The sequence below is a fragment of the Lygodium microphyllum genome, chromosome 26, assembly GCF_053477565.2.
Source record: "Lygodium microphyllum isolate KBCC chromosome 26, Lygodium_microphyllum_v1.1.10, whole genome shotgun sequence".
NCBI lineage: Eukaryota > Viridiplantae > Streptophyta > Polypodiopsida > Schizaeales > Lygodiaceae > Lygodium > Lygodium microphyllum.
This window is the reverse complement of record NC_141160.1, coordinates 66,513,536-66,531,000: the sequence shown is the minus strand read 5'-3', so window position 1 is coordinate 66,531,000 and position 17,465 is coordinate 66,513,536. Positions and strand designations below refer to the sequence as shown.

Below are 17,465 nucleotides of genomic sequence, written 5' to 3'. Positions count from 1 at the left end.
AGGCCAAAAGCTAAGGGAAACTCTCGTGAGAGAGACCAATCAAGGAGCATGCTCTACAAAACAAAAAGGATGTGAATGTTACTTCTAGAATAAAAAGATATGCATAAAAGAGGATAGTTTTCAAGTGGAAGAGCAATCAAAATGAAAGAAAAAAAAAAGGAAAACGAGGATGATAGAAAAAAGAAAGAGAAAATCAAGACAAAGATAGAGGAGATAAATAAATACATGTAGTAGTGATGATGGTGGTGTTTTGTATGCATCTTCTTTTGGTGATGCATTCTTAATTGTCATGGATAATGGCACATCTCAATACAAGCTTTTAGATTCTAGAGATACTAGAAAGAGAGGATGCATCCACCTTGGAAACAACTATGTATACAACACTATTGATATTAAGGATATATACTTGTCACTTCACCAAATGGTTCTTCATTTGTCTTGTGGAATGTACGGCAAAGTTGAATAAAAGTCAAATTAGTATATGGTACCTTGATGATTATGGTTATAGGGTGATCTTTGGTGATCGTGTGTGGAAGATTTGCAAGAAGGGATCTCTTGTTCTGGCTTCAAAGGTTGAAATCTAATACTTTGCATCCTTTTCATGTCGAAATCTAATACTTTGTATCCTTTGCATGTTTCTAAAGACCACATTGTAGCTATCAGTAAACAATCGTCCATTTCGTTATGGCATTGCAATTTGGGGCATATGATAGTCACTAGAATGAAAGTTTTGTGTTGTTTGAACTACCTTCCATATCTAGATTTTTTTAATCTTGGTTTTTGTGAGTGTTGTCTCTTTGAAAAGTAAACTAAAATGTTGCACAAGAGAAAACGGGAGTAGAATATCAAATTGTATTGATTTGGCTCATAAAAATTCATGTGGACAAATGCCCATAGTTTCATTGGGCAAATCACCATACTCACAAGGAAGGTTTGGGCTTATCCTCTTGTAAAGAGGAGTGATGTGTTGAATGTATTTTAAAAGTTCATGGCATTTATAGAGAATTAGTCAAGCAATAACCTTAAGCACTCAAGGACCGATAATGTTAGAGAGTACACTTCACATGCCTTTATGAACTTTTATGCAAGTTGTGGTATCAAGAGAGAGTTGATAACTCTTGATAATCCTACTCAAAATAATGTAGCTAAAAAGACAAACAAGATAATTCAAGAAATAGTTTGTAGTATACTCTCTTAGTCTCACTAATGGATTTTGGGCTATAAAGATAGTGGTTCATTTGATCAATAGGTCTCCTAGCAAGCCATTGGATAGCAACATATCAAAGGAGTTACATTTTTGCAATAGATTTAATTATGATCACTTGCACGTTTTTGGTTGTGAGATGTTTATGCATATACCTAAGGTCAAATAGAGCGAGCTTGATCCTAAGTCCAAGTGAAGAGTCAAGTGAAATGGGCTATCACTTGTGAGATACTATATCAAAGAAGATAGTATGCAACCATGTCATCATTTTCAATGAGGCTAAATGCATAACCAACCCATTAAAATGATTGAGATCCATAGAGTGGTGTCTCAAGAGGATGAACAACTAACACATGAGCAAATTATACAACCTATTCCACATGATGCAGAGCTTGGATAGCCTACTAATCTTGAGGTGCTAGGGGATGGTGGATAACCTCATGTCTTACAAGATAGATAGGTGGGACACCTAGAGGCTCGTGTTAAGCCAATTCTACATAGGTCTATGGGGATTTTGAGACTGCGATATACATATACTCCATTTTTGGACTATGTCATGGTCACAAATTGTGGTGAGTTTTCTTGTTATGTTGATGCTATGATTAAGGATGAAAATCACAAGTAGAAGAGGGCTATGTGGTCAAATATGTACTATTTGAAAAAGAATGTTACATGAGAGTTAGTCTCTTTGTCTAAAGGCAAATATCTATTGCCATATAAGTGGGTCTACAAACTAAAGTTATCTCCATATGATGCATTGCTTAAGTACAAGACAAGATTAGTGGCCAAAAGATATGGTTTGAAATGGATTCTTAGGGGATGGTACCATAAGTTTGATGTCTTTATGTGGTCTCAATGTTATACCAGAGTGAGACAATTTATTGTCTACACACTAGAAAGGCTAGGGATGGCAACCTTATGATCTTGATACTACATATGGATGACATGTTGATTGCTACGTCCATTGTGGATGTGGATGTTACAAAGAAAGGGTTGCATGAAACATTTGATATGAAGGACTTGGCAAATGTTGATCACATTCTTAGTATAGTGAATTATTTAAGATCAATACAAAAAGATAATGTATGTGTCTTAAAAGGAATACATTGGGAATGTATTGGAGCATTTCAATATGGAGACAGAAAAGGCTACGAGTGTTTCATTGTCTCCATGTTTGAAACTTAGCTAAGAGGATATCCCTAAGTCAAATGAGTAAAAGACTGAAATGGCCAAGGTTTTGCATGCATCCCAATTAGTAGCTTGATGTATGCCATGGTTGCTACATGTCTAGACATTATCTATGGAGTGGGAGTGATTAGTAGTATGTATATGGTGAAAGGTGAAACTGGAAGTGGAAGCACGAGCGGAAGCAAGAAGAGAGTAAGAGCTATGGAGATTCAAGCAAGAAGAGAGAGACTAGTGTAGGGGAACTCTAACAAACACAATGTGTGACTTGCTTTCCATTGTTTTATTTCATGTAAAAAATAAAGAATAAAGTAACAGTGATGGGTGCCTACCACCTAAAGTATACAAATGTGTGGATGCAGTGTGTAGAGTGAATACAAGGCAACTAAGGCATAAGCGCCTTTAACCCCCAATAATCTCCCACTTAAAGGTGAATGTGCCATAGTGATGAGTGAAATAAAAAAGAGAAAAATACAACATATACATAGAGTACAACATTATGAGGAAAGACGTCATCTCATCCTACGCCCATCAACCTCCTAAGGAAGGTATATCATTCCACTAGGAGACTTTTAGTGAGCAAATCTATAGGATTCATATATGTAGGGATCTTAAAAAGCACTCATCGAATTCAAATGCAGTCTAGGAGTTATAGTCATACTAAGATTTGCAACCTAATGGCCTAACCATAGGGCTTCCTTGCAAGCCTTAATGGCTACAATGTACTCAATCTTGGCAGTAGACAAGGCCATGCATTTATGTACCCTAGACATCAAAGAGATAGCACCTCCAACAAAGATAATGACATACACGGAGGCGGACTTCCTACTATCTACATGTCCTACATAATTTGAGTCAGTGTAACCCATGTCCTACATAATTTGAGTTAGTGTAACCCATGACTCTTATATCGTCTCGGTTACCATAGGAAATGCACATATTTGTAGTGCCCTTATGGTATCTCATGAATCCCTCATGGTGTCCCAATGTCGCTTGTCAAATGTAGCCATATAACATGGCACAACTCCCACTACAAATGGTATGTCATGATGAGTAGCTATCATGGCATACATTAAAGTGCTCAATGTGGATGCATAGGGAATCTTGGGCATCTCAAGCCTCCCATCATCTGACTACGAACAATAGTCTTGACTAACCTTCACACAAGAAGGCAAGGGACAACCAATAGGTTTACATCCTACATATGGAATCACTCAAGCACTATGCATATGTACTCTGTCTAGAGTAAACAGAGGTCCCTTAGAGCGATTGTGCATAATACATATACCAAGTATGTATAAGGTATGTCCCATTCCCTTCATCTCCAATCTCTTCTCGAGCTAATCCTTTAAAGCATCTACCTTAGCATAAACACTCTCAACTATAGGCATATCATCAACATAAAGTACCAAGATAATAAGGCTACCATCATAGGCTTTCTTCGTGTATAGACCTGGATCCATATCACTACAAGAATACCTCAATGGATGTATGAAAGTATCAAACTTATGGTACCATTCCCTAGGTGCCTACTCAAAGCCCATAAAGACTCTTCTTCAATTTGCACACTAGGTGTTCCTTGCCTTTTTCTACAAAGCCCTTAACTAGTGCATGTAAATATCCTCATGTAGGTCCTTATATAGAAAAGTCATCCTAATATCCATTTGATAAAGATTCAAATTAAACTAAGCAACAAAGGCCAAAAACTAAGCATAGGATAGTCATATTCACCATAGGAGAGAAGATCTCATCAAAATCAACTCCTTTGTCTTGCTTAAAGCCATTTGCACCCAATTTAGCCTTATATGTGAGCTTGGGGTGACTAGGGTACTCTTCAAATTAGAAACGTACTTGCATGGCAATGCACATTTTTCATTAGCCAAAGAAACTAAGTCCCATGTACAGTTCTTCTACAATGAATCTAACTCAAACAGCATAGCCCTCTCCTAAGAATGAGAATCGTCTTTACATATAGCTTCCTTGTAAGTAAGTGGCACAACAACAAAGTTTGTCACCATGGCATAATCCATAGAGGGCTCATAACAATCAAGAGAATGTGAAGCCCTAGCAAAGCATCTCAAAACCAGCTATGGGGCCTACATCATCTGTCCTTTCTATCCAAAATCATGATATTGCACAACATGCAAATCCTAGGCCACTACATCATCAACAATTACAACATGTTGTCTTGCTAGGGCTGGTTGTATTGTTACACGAGGCTCCTTGTGGAAGATCACCTTTGTGTACCTTAATCACATGCTTGGCTCTTATATGCATCTTCTCCTCATCCTTTTGAGCCTACAAATCCCAAAGGCAATAGCCCATCTTAGCTACATCTCCATATCCAATAAAGATGCGTTTGATAGACTTCGAATTCAACTTATTGCACTTGTCTTTGGGAATATGGCAAAAAACCTTACATACAAAGACTCACGAGTGTACATACGAGGGATGTTTACCAAACCATACCTCCTTTATAACTCTACTACCACCACTAAGAGCAATGCATGGGGTTCTATTAATAAGATGCAAGGCAATAGTAACTACCTCAGTCCAAAGTATTGTAGTAAGCCTGCCTGATTGTGCACTATTTTTTGAATAGTCCTATTCATGCACTTTGCAATACCCTCATGGGGTAGGATATATGGGGTGATCAATTGATGCTTAGTATCCCTCTCATCACATAGCTACTCAAAAGCCTTAGAGAAATATTCATCTCCTCATTGTTAAACAGTAGGCATTTCAACCTACACCTCAACCATGGCAAGAAAGCACTGAAACGTAGGCAAAACATTTGATTATTGCTTAATGGGATAGACTCAAATCTCATGCAAAAAATCACCTATGAATATAATGAAATACTTCATACCACCTAATGATTGATAACTTCTTCTGCAAATTACAAGTCTACTTGCCATAAAGACAATGATAACATGAATCAAGGCAAGAGTAATCCAAGGATAGGAGATACTACAAATGGGCCAATACTTTCATTCCTTTCCAAGACATGTGCCCAAGGTGACGATGCCATAAATATACATGCGAAAGATCAATTACAACCAATACATGGTCAACATAGTTAAAAACAAGCAAATGGTAGAGGTCGCCAACCTTGGTACCTCTAGCAAAAACAAGATTGCTAGGGGTGATCTACATAGCTCTCTTATGTTCTTCTCTCTCTCAACCCTCTTACACTCCATAGCTTTTATCTCACACATTGCTTTTCTCTCATACAATGGTTCTTAATCTTTGGCTTCGACTGAGATATATTGAAAATGCACTCTTTGGGAGGATAAATCAATATCTAATACATTGTTAGTGTGAAGAGGTTCAAAGCTGGCCAATAGCACATCTAACTCTATGGGATGCCATATAGCTATCCATATATCTCGGATGGACTATAAAGCCATCCTCTATGGTATTGAGAAGATGCTCTCTCGGTAGAAAGGCATCTTTGTCCCTAGTTCTTATGGCAATGCCAACCATCCTCCTAATAATTAGTTGGGTGAGGTCCATTTTGATGATCGTAACACACTTAATTCAGCTTAATGATTTGCTCATCACCCCACAACACAAAGCACATTAATATCCTTCCATCTATCTACTTGACATAATGTGACCAGTGCCACACACGTGCACATGTGCAACAACTCATCTTATTTTCATAGTGAATTTTGATAAGTTCCATAAATCCATAACAACCAAAGTGCAATATCTCAATCGTTTGCTAGGCATCAAGATGACTTAAGGGCCAATCCTCCATATCTATGTCTCAATAGGTCCCATAAATTGCGTATAAATAATGTTGACCGAGTAAGGAACTCCAAAGCAATCAATGTAGCTCCTAAATCAACTTTGATGATCTCATTCAAAACTGATGCCTTACACCCGATCAACCTAAAAATCATAGATACAAGAGGCTTTTCCATTGATCTCCATCCATCATAAGTGATGTGATATCTACTTGGGAGATCAAGACTAGGGCCCCATATTTGTACTCTATATAAAAATGTGGATGTAATCAATGTATCAAAAAACCATAGCTTGGTGTAGGAAGGAATTGGCCATTTATCATTTAATTAAGCCTCATATAAGTTTAATGTGATGTCACTTTCACCCAATATGCTTATGTGTAGAACCTATATGTGTGGTAATGCTATCATTATGTGAAGTGTCTCTTTGGTTGCAAAGTGAGATTTAAGCACAACTTAGGCACAAAGTTTATGCATGGAACATATAAGTGGAATAACACTCTTGCTACACGAAGTATGGCTTAGTAGTGCCAGTTGGTTTTTATCATGCTTGTTTATGAATCTTGGGTGAAGACACACCAAAATTAGCTAGAAATAATGCCATTTAATATGTATGAAACCCTTAATTGTGGGGGTGAAGACTCACCAAATTTAGTTAGAAACAAGGTCATTTAGATGTAATATATATAAAAGCATTAAGTAAGAGCACATAGTGCTACCATATTCACAATACTCTACGATTGGTAAGGTCCTTATCACATAGACATTTTGTGAATGTAGGAGCTAATGTGAGTGTATTGATCTAGGCACAACAAGGGTAAGGAAGACCTATATCCATATCCAACTCCAATCCATCTCTACAGATTGCTTGTAATTACATGCACAATTCTAAATAAAGCACACACTAATGTTAGCCCCTACATATATCTTTACCCTTCATCTTTTGATAGTTTCCAAATACATGTTTAAACTCTAGTACTCCCAAAAGTTGAAGATAGGAATGAGGTTTTGGACTCCATTTAGTGTGGTACATAATTAGTTGTTACACAATGGCTGAAAATTGCTTTTGCTACATTCTTTGATTTAGAAAATATAGAACAAAAAGTTGCAAGCTATGAAGGTAGCCAAGAGCAATTTGAAGCACAATTGCTTCATGGAGTGACATGAGCTCCAAGCTAACAAGCACGATGCCAACACAATATTTGAAAGTATAAAAAGTTTGATTTAACAAGGATAAGTGATCAATGTTATTTTGATTCTCTTGTCTATACAAGTACATATATTGTTTTATAGATAGGTGGGGAAAGCACTTCCTCGTCCATCACAAAAGTGGTAAGGAATACTCATTTTCTAATTGGAATACTTACATTGAATGCTACTATCACACTACCAAGATGTTCATGTCATATTGTTTTTTTCGGCCACATGTAGTACGATGATGTGAACCACCATACAAGTCACTTAGTATGATGCCAATATTAGATCAATGCAATCTTCATCATGCATGGTGAAATGCAAGTCTTCTAGTGCTAAGTCAATACTAATAACTCCATTTTCATGGCTAACCACAATATGGTTATGGGAAACCACATCTCATACTTAGACTAAGTGTTGTGAAAAGGGAATGAGGACAAGGTGAATCTGTTGCAAGTCTGCATGAGCAGTTTTGCATGAGCTCAAATGGATGATGTTTCAATCTATGTTGAAAAGTGGGTATTAAACCTTTGTTTGATGGACTTTTCATTCTAGATTGCTAAAAAATTGGATCTCTAAATTTAGCAACCCCCACCCTAGGATTGTTGTTACCGTTCAAATGACTATGGTAAGAAATTGTCAATCATTGCAATAAAGAGTGTCATGTTATTGGTTGGCCTTGCAAATCTATGATGCAAAGAACTACATCAAGGATGGATATTAGTGTGAATTAACATCGAAGATCCGTCCTCAAATGAAGGTACTTTAAGCGAGGAGCTTTAAGAAGTTTGCGATGTCATGTCTTCAACTTGAGGAACCACACAAGTCATGGATTTGAGGAAGACTTCGAGAGAAGCCTAGCAAATTTCCTAGACGTAGAGAGGTGTCAAGTCAATGTAATTGGGGGAATCAAGGGAAGGTCATTTTTCCTTGTGAACGAGGGTAAGCTAAGAAAGCATCGGTAAGTAGGTAAGGCGGGCCGGGGGATTGAAAGCGGCTCGTTCAAGATATCACGAAGCTTTGAAGGATTTAAACCCCTGATTAGCCTAATAAGGAAGCCGTAATGGCAGAGTTCAGTGGGGGAAGAAAGGCGCGTCTCTTTCTAATACAAGAAAGAAGAAGAAGAGGACGAAAGAAGTAGCTGCAGAGGCAGGTCAGGCAAGAAGATGGCGATGACTGCTTGAGATATGAATGTGCGAGAAGAGACAGACAGAGACGTTCCAAAACCATAGCCAGGGATAAAGTTTTCTCTCCACCGTTATTTTGCAAATTTCCCTTTTTCCGGTTTGTGGCGGCAAGCTCCATCTTTTATTTGAATAAACCCACACGCACCCCATGCGCATGCATTGCAGCAGCAGCTATGGAGATCTCACCTGTGTGCTAAAACGTGCCCTTGAGGTGCATCACGCTGAAGGCCGCATACCCATTACCATCACCACTCCATTGCCTCCACTTGCATTAAGCCCTACTCTTTCATATTCCTCTTGATAAACCCTAGCTGGCCCATGGCCACGGAACTTCTGCATTGATGATGGGCATGGCCATGGCTTCTCCCTGCCCTCCTCTGCCTGCCACGGCAGCGGCTGCTATCCTTCCTCCATCTGCAAGCCCCCCCCTCCCACCCAACCTAGATGCCGAGAGCCTCCGCTCCTTCCTCATCTCCTGCACCGACGATGCCATCCCCCTCGCCTGCAGCTTCATCGAGTCCCTTCTCCTCCATCAGCCCCCTGAGACCACCCTAGACTTCTTCCGGTTGTGCTTCTCTGTGCTCTTGCAAAGAATCTTCGGATTTCAAGACTCTCCATCTTCGTCTCCCACCACTTTAGGATGGCTTGCCCATGCGTCGTCCTCGGGTGATGGCTGCTCAGCCCGAGCCCTTCTCTCCCTCCTCTCCCCAACCGGCCCTCTTTTCGCCTCCCTCCTTGCCATTGACAGAGAAAATGCTCTTCAGTTTGTTTTCCCGAATGAACGCCTCCCTTTGCGTGTTCGCCGACTCCTGTATGCTCCAAAAGGTGCATTGCTGCTCTCAGAGTCCTCCAACCTGTTCAAACATCGAATAAAAGTTGATGTGACTGGGGGTCTCCAGGTGCAGCTTGATATTTTTGAGTATTACATGTTCTGGTTCGCGTATTATGTAGTTTGCAAAGAGAATGGCATTGGGCAGCCACAATCCTCTGGCAGAAAGCCCAGGTCTGCATCAAAATCGAGTCAAATAAGATCGCTAGGTCATTGGGTTTCAGGCCTTCACTATCCATTCAATCATGGAGCTGGTGCATCTCGACATGGCTTGTACCTTCAACTTTTGCATTCGTATTTGGTTCATTTTGCTCAGGCAGGTGACTTCTCGAGCTTCACCCCCAAGATTCAAAGAACAGATGCCTTGTCAAGGTGTGAATTTTTACTGCTGACCTTTGTGGAATTTTGGCTGATGAAAGATGACCCATGGCCAACACTGGATTCTCTTGGCACTGCTCAGTTGGGACTCCTTGGAACTGCATTTGTACCTCCAGGTTTAGAGTTGTCTGAAGCTGTAAGATTGGTGATTAATCATACTAATAGTCTTGTAAGGGAATCTGTAGAGCTGCAATCACGTGCAGTCTATTCTCATGCCCTTGGGACTCCCAGGAGTCCTGATTTTCAACATTATTCTGGGAGTTCCACATTTCTGACATCATACAGGGCAGGTGGCAGTTCAGACTTTTCTTGTGGCCTTCAACTATTGCAGAGACCATTGTACAGGTTCCTCTGCCGAGCATTTCAATTTTGGCCAGTTGGAAGTCCTGTGAGGCAATCTTGCCACTTGGTAGATTTGTGGCTGGATTATCTACAGCCATGGGATTCACATGTTGAGACCAAATCAGGAACAAAGATGGAGACAAAACCAACAGAAGGTGTTGGCAATATGAGTTGTTTTTCTGATCAATGGCAGGTTTATGTGCTGGCAAATTATCCATTCTATGTCTCTCTTGTGGTCCACTTTCTGGAGTTTGCGCTTAAGTTTGTTCGGGCTGATTTAGAGTCAGTGTTGGATGTGACTGCAAAGGTACCATTGCATCTCTCTCTTTGGTTTAACTGTTGTCGGATATGACTGCAGTGGTAGCTATTCCATCTTTTAATATGTGGGTTAAGCTTATTAAGGATGGCTAAGATGTTTAAGCTCTCATATGCTCTAAAGTCAGGAGATGGCATATTATCATGTTCATTCATGGGTATAGGTATCCATGGTACATTGCCATGTTTCTACTTTCCCAATCTAAGAACATGTTAGGTCTTACCCTTTTGATTCCTTCTGAGCCACTCGAACTTGTCATCCTCCACATGGCTGTGGGGCCAAGGCCATCTCTTTCATTTCTAAGAATACAACAATATCATAAATGTTATTACTTTCTTGGCTTGTTAGCTAGTATGTACTGACAAAAAGATGGATGGGGCCAAACAATAGGAATAAAAGATAATAAAACAAAGTGGCAAAAATGAGTGGACCTAGATAGAGCTTTTAATATCCTTTAGTGACTCAATGTAGGGGTCACAACCAAGAGATGGCCATGACCATTGACACTCCCTCTTAGATTGTGGGAGTGCTTGAACTCCTAGGGGACTCAAAAGACGAAGAATCAAAGGCAATGGAAGAGCCTTCAGGAAAATATCCACCGCATTGTTTGTTGTGCGACACTAACCAAGTTGAGCTCCTTGTCATGGATGCACCCTATGTGGAAGGTGTAGTAATAGTAGGTTGTGTTGCTCCAAGAAATGGCATGTGGCCCAAAGGGTAAAACAAAAACTTGTAGATCTCCAAGAGTCTATCATTGGCCTAGTCTAAATATGTACAACTTGTCATTGAAACGTGTGCTCCATACAAAAATCTGATGACTCAGGGTGTCTTGTAAGTACAACTCAAGATGGTAAGTGTGAAAGAAACATTTGGTTGGTATGAATGAGCCATATCAAGGGTTTAACAAGGCACTTGTGTCCAATGATCTCCACCATTTATGTGATGAATGCTAGGACAACTTAGACGTTGGGTCCATGGGGCATGAAATCATTTTGGAAAAGGTGAGAAAGTCCAAGAATTGTCATCTCAAACGTAGTACTAAGCATCTCTTGTGTGCAATGGGCTCACAATGACTCCCAATAATGATCAAATCTTCAACATACAAAATGGCATATCTTCGCACCGCATCATATAATTTGAGATAGATGTTGGGGCCATAATTAGATTGTTCGAAGCCATGGTCAAGAAAGAGTCTATTGGTTGATAGTGGATACCAAGCTTTGGGTGCTTGCTTCGGGCTCGTAGAGGACCCTTCGCAATTGGTAAAGATGATCCTTTGAGCTTGGGACACAAAAATATGATGGCTCATAAATCTCCTCTTAAGGATCATTATTAATGTGTCCATTTGATAAACATACCATGATAAGTTGATAATGCCAAAATTAGTCAAATGGTAGACATGCGACTTGTTGAGTCAAATATCTTTGTAAGTTGGGCTTTTGAGCAAAACCCTTGGCAACAAGCTTGGCTTTGCACTTGTTTAAGGTGGTATCAACTTGATTCTTGGTCTTGTAGACCCATTTCTCCCCAATCATGTTTCTTTGAAGAGAAAGTGGAACCAAGTGTTTTTCCTTTCAATGGCTTCAACCTCATCCTATAGGGTGTGGCACCATGTATCTTGTCAAAGTCTCCTCAATTGAAGTAGGGTCATTGTCTCCCATAATCTTGTGAATCAAGGTATAATTCACACTAAGTGAACCAACATGCTAGTGGCTTTGGAAATGCTAAATACTTTGTGATTTGAGTAAGGCCATTCCAACTAGTCTTAAAAAACGAGTGGACCCAAGCTCTTGCATGAGAGTTTGAAATGATTGAGGATTTATAAGCGATGATTGAGGCTTAGACATTGGTGGAGAGGGAGTTGAAACTTGGTGTGGTCCTTGCTAACTAACATGAGGCGAAGCTTGGGGGTACTCGTGGGTAACTTAGATTGTGGGTGGTAGTGGGGTAGAAGCCTCTATAGAGTAGGAAGTAGGGGTAGAAGTAAAAGCTGAAGGGGTGGCTCTTAAATAGTGAGAGGCTATGCCTCTATGCTAGTAGAATTAGAAGAAGGAGTGATGGATATCCTCTAGGAAGATGACGTTGTGGTCAATTGTAAGCTTCTTGGAGATGGGATCATAAAAGTGATAGCCTTGGTTGGCTTGGTTGTAGCCAATGAAGATGTGAAACTTGGACTAAATAATCAAATTTTGTCCTTTGCTCCTTAGGCACATGCAAATAAGCATCTCAATAAAAAATGTGAAAACAAGAAACAAAGGGCTTTCTCCCATGAAAAGCCTCTTTGGAATGGAAAGTGTAGTGGACACAACCTAACCCCAAAGAATACGAGGCATAGTAACATGGAATAGGCATTTTCTAGCTTCTTGTCCTAGTCCTATCTCCTTCCATTGTGTAATTCCAATCACAGCTTGACATTAGAGCCTTTTTGGTGACAAGGGACCCTTTTCCAAAACCCATCCCATATGATTGTATGAGGTAGTCCACAATGCCCAAGAATGAAGAGGGTCATCTCCAACACTATCCTATTCTACTATTGCACCACACTATCCTTTGATTGTGTGTCAAACACTAGCATACTTCACTTGAATGCCATGAGAAGAACACTACTGTCAATACTCATGGGAGGTAAACTCCTCACCTTGATTTGCTCTCATAGTCCAAAATTAGTGAGTGCGCTCTCTTTGCTAGTAGTCATTGTGTCATGCATAGTCATCTCTTGCTTGTGATTCTCAGTTTGAGTTAGACGGGACACAAGGAGCTTTGACATTCTATTCGTTTGTCATTTCATGTGTTTTGACAGAGAAGGCAATTCTTTTTAGAGCGTGCATTATATTCTTAAGTTAATTTTAGTGTTTAATGTGTTTACATTGGTTGTTTTAGGAACCAACCCAATGTGTTTCTTTTTCAGTGAAATGGAGGTTGTGTTCACACTATCAATAGTGGGGTGACCAATTTTTTCATGGTGATCAGCATTGCCCTTGCCAAATTATTACATGTAGTAGGACAAACAACTTTTTTGCTCCATCATGATGTAGTTAGCTAGTTTTGGAGGTCCTTGGCTATTTATAGCAGCCTCAATTAGTGGCAACACACATCTCTTGTTAGTTCCAGTCTCTTTCACTTCCGGTGGTGTTCCTTCATCATCTAGTCCTTCTCTTTGTCATTATATGCCCTCAATTAAACTTTGGATTGTGTGCATGGATTGATGAGTCTATATTGTATTTGTTGTTCTTTCGAGTTCAATGCAGGTTTTGTCTTTCATTCTTTGCCCTCTCTTCTTGCTTCTTGTCACTTTGTGTTTTTGTTCTTTTTTAAAATTGTCTCAAGGCATCTATATCTTCCTTTTGCAAGGTGTAGTTGATTTCTTCTTTGTTCATTCAGGTAGCCCAATACCAAAACACAACAATTTGTTGCATGTTTGTAGATTTCCTTGAAAGCTATGGACTATTGGTTCAATGTGTTTGATGACTCAGATGAGGAGCCAATCCATTCTTTTGAAGATTTGCGGTCCCACTTACCAAAGATCATAGAGAGTGACATGAAGATCGAAGATTAGAGCTAGGATCATATAGAGATTGTCACTTTGATAGGTCCAAAAGTTTGGATCTACCTTGTTCTCTACCTTGTTCTCCCTCTGCTTTATACGTTTTTAACAAGGTACCATTAAAGGACCTTTCATGCCATTGTGGCACCATTTGTACAAGTATTCGTACTTCCATTGTTGCCCAAGGAGGATCAACTTGATGGCACCATGTACTCCATTCGATCTTGCAAAGTGGAGCGCATATTCAATACCTTAGACTTACAGTGATTTGTTGCTACATTGATACCTTGTCTCGTGGAGGAATTTCACATTGCTTCTACTATGGACTAAGTTGTCGTTTGGAAACTTTAGAGTTTGATTCTTTTCCCTTATGAGTTTATAGGATTTTGTTGTAGTACATGTTTGTAGACTTTGGACTATAGTAGAGGTTTGGATGAAGCTCTCTTCTTTGTATTAGTTGAAGACCTTTACTGGTCCTATTATCGGCTGATTTTGCATATTGAAAAAAGCCTATCAAATAAAATAACATTCAAAACCATGATTACCTCTATTACATTGTAGACAATTAAATCAACTAAACGCTCTTACCATGCAAACTAAAGTAATTAACAAATTGTTTTCTTTAGATGTCCCAAAAGAAGCTTTGTGTAACTAGTGTTCCTCCTTTGATAGGGTGGTAAATAACTTGATTAAGCACTATTTACAGCAATTAACAAATTCACAAAATTGAAATGCACACTTTACCATATAATCTTGGACATTGGACACCTTGTTGGCCCCAAAACTGGTGCCCCTTTTGGTATTTATTTAACTTAATTGAAGAAGAAGTTGACGTACAATGGGATTCTCCCAATCCCTTTCGATATTCCAACTCCCCTTGTTACTCAAAATGACCAGCATGTCTTCAATCTGATTTGCCCCTTGATTCGGGCAATCAATTGGCCTTTCCTCGCTTTGATGGAGATCGAAAATGCCCCAAATTCAATGATTTGATGGTCCCTTCACTTGAATAGGCTAAAAACAGCCTTGTTGAATTCAAGTCTTGAAGCTTTCAATTTTTGGTACGTTTCTCGAGGCTGTTGTTAAACCCTAATTTTTGTTGTAGATTAGGGTTTACAGTAGAGAAATCTCTAATTTCTCAGCCTCTGGTAATCTCAATGCTGTAATTTTTAGAGCAAGGTTGTAGAAAGGTTGGGAGATGAGAAAGCATGTTTAGGAGAGAGAAAATTCAGACTTTATTCGCGAAGATCTGAAGAAAATCTGTCATTTACTGTTGTTGCCTTATCTCAACACCTTGTAGATGCAAAGAATTGAAGAAAATCAGTTTTTTACTATTGCTGCCCTATCTCAACAGTCGCTAGATGCTGTCACTTGTTGTTGATTGGTCTTCTCCTTTCCCTGGCTGCCTTAGAAGGTTCTCCAATGGTTGCAAATCAGATCAGCAGCATCTCCTCTCTCTCTCGTTGGTTGAATACACAAAAAAATGCCTCTCTCCAGTCTCTATGTTGGGATATAAAGGCCCGGTGACCTCCATGTATATAGTACACGTACACTGTAAATGTAAATGCACCCTTTACGTGCCCTAAGTATAAATACATTTTATTCTTTGTGTACCAACACATTTGTTGGTACACTCTTATTGTCTCGGACTTTCACTCTGCTCACACTCACTCCAGCCGTCACACTCATACGCTCACTCTTGCTCGATCTCAAACTCTCTCAGCTGTGTCCTTCCAGTTCCAACAACTGGTATCAGAGCCTAAGGTTCTGTGCATGCTTCCCAACGTCTTACCAGTTGAAAACAACCAGCAGGAGGGCAACTAAGCATTCGTGTTGTGAACCAGTAGGCGAGCGACCGAGCTTTCGTGTCGTGGACCAGTAGGCGACTTTCTGCAAGCTGGCGATAGGCATCGACCTCTGCGGGTAGCGGGCGACTGGTAGCGTGGAGACGTGGCAGGAGTCGTGATGACTTGTTGAGGTCGCATGATAGGCAACAGGCAGGCGGCGCCGGCAGGCAAGTGTGACGTCAGACGTGATGGGGCGCAGAGGTCGCGTGATGGGCGATAGACAGGCAGCGCCGGCGGGCAAGTGCAACATTAGACGTGACGGGGCAGGGTCAACGGATTCCCCCCCCCTCGTCATTTCGTAAATCCCAAACTTAAATTTTTTTTTTTTCTTTAATCTCTCCTCCTTGGTGGGAGTTCACACACCAGAGGCATAGTTTCAAAATCTGTGCAAAATCTGGCCACAGAATTTGGGGCTTTTTCCAGATTTGGCATCATTCATGCTTGTCAGTGACTTTTGAGTCAGAAATTGCAGACATTCCGAGCGGTGACCTCAATTAAATTGGGGATTTTGCCAATTTTGTTGAAATTTTGCATTTTTGGGCAAAATTTCCTGACATTAGATCCCAAAAATTTGGGGCTTTTCATGTATTGGCAAAGCTTTACTCAGATGGGTTAGATTGGCTGACATTCATGCAAATTTGGGCTTGAAATTTTGGGGATTTGCACAGAATTTTGGTAAATTTCTGCATCTTTTGCCCGTACAGTGGCTGGTTAATGTATAAACAGCAGAGATTTATTTTTGGTTGAGGAAAAACAGCAGGGTATTTTGCTGGTTCAGCTTGTGCTTCCGCAGACTAGTGCATTTACTCTTGTGTTCGTGATAAAATGGCTGCAACTTCTTTCAGTTCAGACATCAAGAGTTTGATGGAGATCAAACGGTTTGATGGTCATGGCTTTTACCTTTGGAAAGACCGTATGCAGGGCATTTTGTTCGTGAAGGATTGTGAGGATGCTTTACAAGAAGATAAACCCGCACTAATGTCTGATGCATATTGGGCCAGAGTGAATAAAAAGGATGTGGCTTACATAAAGATGGGTGTCACCGATGACATTCTGACAGACATTAAGGGTTTAGACACAGGTTATGCAATATGGGAGAAGCTGAAGACTACTTATGAGATCACCACACCTGATAATCAGGTGCATTTAATGCGCAAGTTGGTGAATATGTGACTGGATGAGTCAAAGCTTGCAGCTGAGCACTTGAGTGCACTTACAGGGATTCTAAATCAACTCAAAGATTCAAACGTGGACTTTGATGATAATAAGTTGAGGGCGATCTTTTTGATCATGACACTGCCGGACTCGTGGGAAACCTTGGTGGTTTCACTCAGCAGTAACCCCAATCTCTCATATGATGGGGTGAGGGATTCTATCTTGTCAGAAGTGGAGCAGCGGTGGAAGCATAAACATGTGCTGAAATAAATTGCTGAAACACAAGACAAAAAGAGAAAAGAAAAGAACACGATACAGATGAGAACTCAGATGTATGCATGGAAAATGGAATCCATATATCTGAACACGAGACAGTCGCATACAACTGTGAGTCATTGGCTGCGTGGGCACTGGCACTGGCTCCGGCTCCTCTCTCCACAGAGTCTGCAGATGGTGAAGATGATGTACTGACTGAGGAGGAGCACTGAGTATAAATAGGTTGAAAAGGTGGGGAGCAATAATGCTGGTCGGA

The 17,465-nt window shown here is 40.1% G+C and overlaps 1 protein-coding gene across 1 annotated transcript in view; it reads left to right on the top strand.

Moving 5' to 3' along the window:
- The first annotated feature begins 8,331 nt into the window (after positions 1-8,331).
- The window catches only part of LOC148013354 (sphingomyelin phosphodiesterase), a 31,557-nt gene continuing 22,423 nt past the window's right edge, over positions 8,332-17,465 (top strand). The window contains exon 1 of the mRNA XM_087667603.1: positions 8,332-10,378. Within this exon, the coding sequence (XP_087523729.1) occupies positions 8,864-10,378 (1,515 nt within the window). The 5' untranslated portion in view covers positions 8,332-8,863. The remainder of the gene's footprint in view (positions 10,379-17,465) is intronic.